A 5,833-nucleotide genomic window follows, 5' to 3' on the forward strand; every position below is an offset into this window, starting at 1 on the left:
GAGATAGGAATAAATAAGCAAAATATATTTTGGGAAACATCCAGGCTGTTATAGATGCTTTTACCGGGGTTCAGAAACTCTTTAGTGCTTTATGTTCACTTGGTTTGCAATAATGAAGAGATTTTAAATGCAGGAGGAAAAGCTTATAACAAACAGTGCATTTCTGAGCTGAATCAGGAGAGATTACACAAATTTTCCTACAAGCACAGTAAGTATAACTTTTGACTGGACTTGTGTAAGAAGAGAAGATTTAGTGGCTCTTTAAAACTCAATTGTGCCTGCTTAGTCAGTACTAGCTCGCCTTCTACTCCCCCTTCTTCTGCTTCTGGGTAACTTTATGGGTGTGACTTTTGATGGAGCTTCCCCCTCCCAGTTATGTCATTACTTAGTTCCTTAGAATAAAAAGTGCAGCAAACTTCAGACTCATTGACTGCAGGCTTAACAAGCGTCGGGGCTTTACTTCTTTCTGCAGCTTGCAAGGATCTTTGGATTTTGCAAAACAGTTCCAAGAAAAAAATGGCCAACTTCTCCTTATGGGCAACTTTTGGATTATGTTTGCTGAAGCTCTGTCTAACAGAAACAGGTAAGATTTTTATGAATGAAAACACTTCTGATTGTTAAGTTAATGCTTCAGACAGCAAGTGCTCTTCTGCTAGATAGCAAACAGCTTTCTTGCACCTACATACTTTTTTTATTTTAAGTGTTATCAGAGATGTTTTAGAAATGTAATCTCAGTTGTGCTGGTCTGTACAATCACAGAAAGCTGTGTATTGCTTGTAAAGGGCAATTCCAGATCTATAAAACCTGAATTGCAGAAGATTAAAGAATGAAGTTTAAACTCAGACCAGGACTCCATTAGGGAATTCAGCACGGCTCTGGTGAAGCTCAGTTCGACAATGTGACTGCTGTTACAAACGCAGTTTGCTCTCCCAGCTCCGTTTTGGACTGCAGCGAAAAGGGGGGCGGGGGGAAGGGGCTGAGCCCCCCCCCAGCTTACAGCTGCATTCTGGAGTTTACACGAGCTGAACCAACAGCTGGAACATACTGCATTTGGGCACAGCCCTGCCAAACGGGAGAAAAACTGAGGGGCTCTCTGCTGTGATTTGGAGAGCTTTTATGCCAAGCACACTTGCTTCTGACTTTCTAAGGTCTCTTTGGGGCTGACTGATGAGCTTTTGGAACAAAGGGGGTTAGAAGTGACAAAATTCAGTTGTTTACCGATTGCCTTCCTGCAGTGTGGTTATCTGCTTCAAATATTTGTATTTAAAAATCTAAGGTTAATACAGAGAAAAAAAAAATAAAAATTTTATGTCCAAAGTGACAAAAAGCTTTTGAAATTTCATATGGTGCAGGCTCAACCATGTTTTAGGGAAATGACCATACTTTCAACAGACTCTCACTGTGACTGCAACTGCCTCGAGGCATTTTGTGGTTAGGGATAACAGTTGTGCTTCTATATTGTTTTTGTGCTCATCAGTTCCAGGAGTCTAACAAAATACATTTTTCATGGCCATTGTCACCCAAGGGCTGTGTCTGTGTGTATAGTGAATATATATCTCACTTGCTTGAGCAGCATGTAATGGTTGCAGTGCTGCCAGGCTGTGAATGGGTGTGTCAGAGGGAACAAGTTCCCCGTGCATCTGTGATAGCTGAAGCAGCCTCATTGCTTTTCTTTCTAAAATTGTGTGTCCGTCGTACCAAAATGCTCTTGCTAAGATCAGGTATACAGACAAAACCTTAAGAGAAAGGACAAGGCTACTGTAGGCAAATAAGGTATGTGTTTAAAGATGTGTTTAAAGATGTGTTTAAATACTTGGCTTGGTCCAAGTCTGTGCACTATATAAATATTATAATTCCTTGATTGATTTTTAGTTCTATGAGCTGCCTGGAGTGTCCTAGAGATCAGGGTCTGAACTGACTCTGGGATTTTTACAGTGCTTTACAGTGAGACAGAAAGTCCCATAATCGAACCTTCAGCATAGCTACAAAAAGTATGTCAAACTTCACAAATGCCCCCCAGGGAAGTTTCTTTACTGGCTTAGTAAGGTATTGCACTACAGCTACAGTATATTTGAGTTGGTATAAAATACATTCCAGCGTGACTTTGTAGTCAGTAATCATTTCAAAACAGCAGTTGATGCTGGTGTTTTCTTTTTTTAGCCAGTGATTTTGCTGTGCATCACAGACTAATAGCTATTGCTGTTGGGAAACTCCTGAACTGGAATTTTGGTTCCTTTAGTACAGAGTTTTACAGAATTAAAGAGGACCTGGAATCACTCTTAATTGATTTCAAAAGGAAAAATGAGATACAGAGAAAGCTGAAAAACTTATTTCTGTGGTGTTGTGGCTATACTGTCACTGATATGTGAACACGGTTTACTCATGGTGTTGACATGACTTGTCTAAGCAGTCTGGATCCTGGAGAATATAGATGCTGACATCTTGGTGAATTATGTTTTTGTAGCAGATTATCTCCTGTGAGCATTATGTATTTGTAGAAATATTTGTCTCAAAGTTTTCCTTGATTAACACAAAGCGAATCCTAGAATTTTGACCCCCAAACTGGAAGAAACTGGAACAGAAGTAGTAGTGGTACAGATGAAATGGAAGGAGGGAGAGTGAGTCTGCCTGTGGGAGGAGGGAGCTTGGCTGTTAGCACAAGGTAAGGCTCTGAGACAGGGCTACTGCAGCTGCTTATCAGTCACAAAGGAAGAGACCTGCCTGCCCCTTGGTTTACATATCTATCGTGTAAATTTGTAAATAAAGCAGTTTGAAGAAGCTCTTTGTGCTAGTTTATTTTCACTCTAGTCTTTACAGTGTGTATCTTGGCTGTTTTCCCAAAGCTACAAAGTAACTAGGCTTTATTAAGCATTCACTTGAACTTTCCATCATTGTTTAGTGGAAGGGTTACGTAGCTGCCCTTGAAAGATGCGCACACACAGAGCCAACAAACCATGGCAGGGGATTGTCTTGCAGTCTTTGGAGAAATATTTGAAGATTCTTTAGGTACTGGTGTTCACCGCAATGAAGAGCCATTACCTTGAAAACAGGAAGTAAGAGAAAGGCTTAATGAGGACAGATAGCATCATACAATTGAGGATGAACTTTTTAAAGTAAATGCTTTTAAAACCACTGGTGGCTCTAGCCAAGGTTAAACAAAATCTTCATCCATGTGTGGTATATCTTTCTTTCCAGAGGAGTTCCCCAGGCTTTTACAGGCCTGACGTGAAGACAGTGTAAATATTGCAGTTATTCATCTATCACCTAAACGTGCGTGAGGTTCGACACTATCAAGAATGTGCCAGGAGTAGGAGATATCATGACACGCTGATGGACAAATAAACACCAGAGAGAATCCTGAGGTCATTACTGCTAAAATACTTGTTGAAAAGATGTGATAATATTTGATACTATGCGTTCTGAATGTAGTTGACTGGTAGTAAAATACATTTTAGAGAAGCAGAGAAAGAACAATGTAGAGTTCTTTTATAAGGAGAGGGTAAATCAGTCAAAGAACTTAAAAGTTTTTGAAATTCCAAATGCTGTAAAAAGGCTTCTCCATCTTCTATCTGGTCTTCTTGCATCACATTTTTGTTCCAGAACTAAGGGATAAGTGTTTGAAAATACAGTCAATATGGAAGATGATAATTCTCCTCTTCACATGATATGTATTCTGTTCTTTATAAATCACTGTTTGGTTTTGGTCTCTTTTTTTTCAAGAGAATGCTGTGTGAGAGAGCAAAGGAAGGAGTTCTGCAAAACTCTCCTCTAGAATTGTTTTTTCCAGGACCAGGAATAAATGTACGTGATTGTCTGTGAAATACAACTTCACAGAGGATAACTGTGAAACAAACATGACTCACCAGAGTGATCTTACCTACTTTGAGAACAATGCAACATTGCACAGGAACAGCTAATGCTGTTCAAAACACATCGTGCTTTAGCGTCAGCTGGCATCTGGGAGCATGCTGATTCAATCTGTCAGCATTAAACTGAATTCTTACAATGGAGAAATGCAAACTTCCAAGTTGCTACAAAGTAAAACACATCCACAATCTATTTTGTTCTTTGCCTTTTCCTGTCAGGGTTTCTCTGTGACAAACCTCGTGGTTTGGACCGTTCTCTGTGTGTTATCCACGACTGTAGGCGTGAAGCCGGTTTGGTGTAGCTGCTGGTCATTTTCCAGGAGTCCATCATCTCTTAACATACAGTCATCTCTCCCTCCCAGAGAGGCAATAATACTTTCAAAGCTATCAAACACTGTAATTATCAGTGACCATTATGGGTTCTGCTAATAGTAGTGGCAGAGAGGATTGAGTCAGTGCTGTGTGTTTATCAGCTTCCTCCCCGCTCAATCACAAGCCTCCCCACAGTGCCTCAGCAGTAATATCAGTAGCAGCTGGCTGTGATTTCCCTCCCTTGCCGCGGCTGCCGGAGCTGCCCCCGCCCAAGGGACGGCACAGCAGCTCATCACATGAATGAGTTTGCATGCAGCGATGCGAAGTGGCAACTGAGAAAAAGAGGGGTTTTCCTTGGAGAATCTTTCCAGTCAGACAGAAAGTTCAGCTAACTGCAATTTAAAGTTCAAACCTCTGTGACTCTTTCCTGCCTAACGAATCCTACAGTCATTTTTTGAGTCTGTGCTTTCAATTAAGAACATAATTGAACTTTCTTTTGTAAGCAATGGCTTTGGGACTTTCCAGTTCCTCTATACGACAACACTGGCAACTTTATGTAATGCAGCAATCTTATTTTGGCACAATAACCTTCGATTCTCAGATTGTGAAACATTAGAAAAAAAACACCCAAAACAATACAAAAGGCCAAAAGAAACAAAAGGAGTTGAAGAATCATCTACAGCTTTAGCAGTTAAAAACATGAAAGCACAAGCAGGGTATGCTAATTCAAAGTAAAAATCACAGAGATGACCTGAATTTTACTTATATTTGGAGTTTGAAAAATACATTGCTTCACTTTGTTTTCTCTTTTCTCTTGATGATTGATGCAGCTTAGTAGCTGGAAGCTCTAAGAGGCTGTGTTGTGTCTTAAAAGAAAAAAACAAACCAGAAAAAAAAAGCCAGACATGCAGCAGCTGTGTTAAAACTTCCGTCTCTCTTTCTGCTAATGGTACTGTTCCAAAAGCATGTGAGAGGGTTATAAAAGAGATTGCCAGGGTGCAAACTGACAATTGCCTAGGAAAAGGGCATTAGCCTGCAATCCTCAAGTTCACAATTAATGTCTGTTTTACAAAATACCTGCTTTGGTAAATAAGATGCTGCCTCTGACAGAATGTATAATAGTAAAAAAAACCTGCCATGGCATAGCTTCTGTTAATTATGTATGTCTCACAGTGACAGCATGTTAGCAAAACAGGTTCTCAGAAGTACATTTCCCTAGGGGGCTTTTTTATTGTTATTTTTGTTAATGGATAGGTGTCTGTAAAGAAGCAGGGTGTGGTGTGTGTGGGTAGCTGTAATGAACAGTTTCTTGCAGGTTTCCCATACAGAAGTGAGAGGTTAACTGAAGCTCGGTGGTTGTTCTGTGCGCACCCAGACCCCTGTGAGCAGATGTAAGCAAGTGCCCAGAAAGCAAGCAAGCTGCTGGCCAAACTGGGGTTTTTGAAAGTTGAGCACCAGCCTTAAGCTGGCAGCCTCTCAGAGAGAACACAGCTTGCCACCAGGGAGGCATATCAGCAAGGGGTTGGTATCATGCGTGCCAGGGCAGCACGGCTGCGGCTGTTTGCAGGGAGCGCTCTGAGCCCTCATGCCCACTCAAAACAGACTAAAGAGGCTGGGATAAGCTCTTCCTGCCGCCTGTAAATGCACTAGGTACG

At 41.0% G+C, this 5,833-nt stretch overlaps 1 protein-coding gene across 18 annotated transcripts in view; it reads left to right on the forward strand.

Annotated features, from left to right (window-relative positions):
- Positions 1–406: 406 nt before the first annotated feature.
- The window catches only part of CD44 (CD44 molecule (Indian blood group)), a 51,190-nt gene continuing 45,763 nt past the window's right edge, over positions 407–5,833 (forward strand). For 9 of the 18 annotated variants that reach the window (XM_017742024.1, XM_017742033.1, XM_017742035.1 and 6 more), the window contains exon 1: positions 409–583. In XM_017742024.1, the coding sequence (XP_017597513.1) occupies positions 517–583 (67 nt within the window). In that variant the 5' untranslated portion in view covers positions 409–516. Of the gene's footprint in view, positions 584–5,833 lie in introns of all 18 variants that reach the window. The other 9 variants (XM_017742028.1, XM_017742025.1, XM_017742026.1 and 6 more) reach the window with 4 other exon arrangements.

Source organism: Corvus brachyrhynchos, unplaced genomic scaffold (assembly GCF_000691975.1).
Source record: "Corvus brachyrhynchos isolate BGI_N302 unplaced genomic scaffold, ASM69197v1 scaffold115, whole genome shotgun sequence".
In the NCBI taxonomy this organism is placed as follows: Eukaryota; Metazoa; Chordata; class Aves; order Passeriformes; family Corvidae; genus Corvus; species Corvus brachyrhynchos.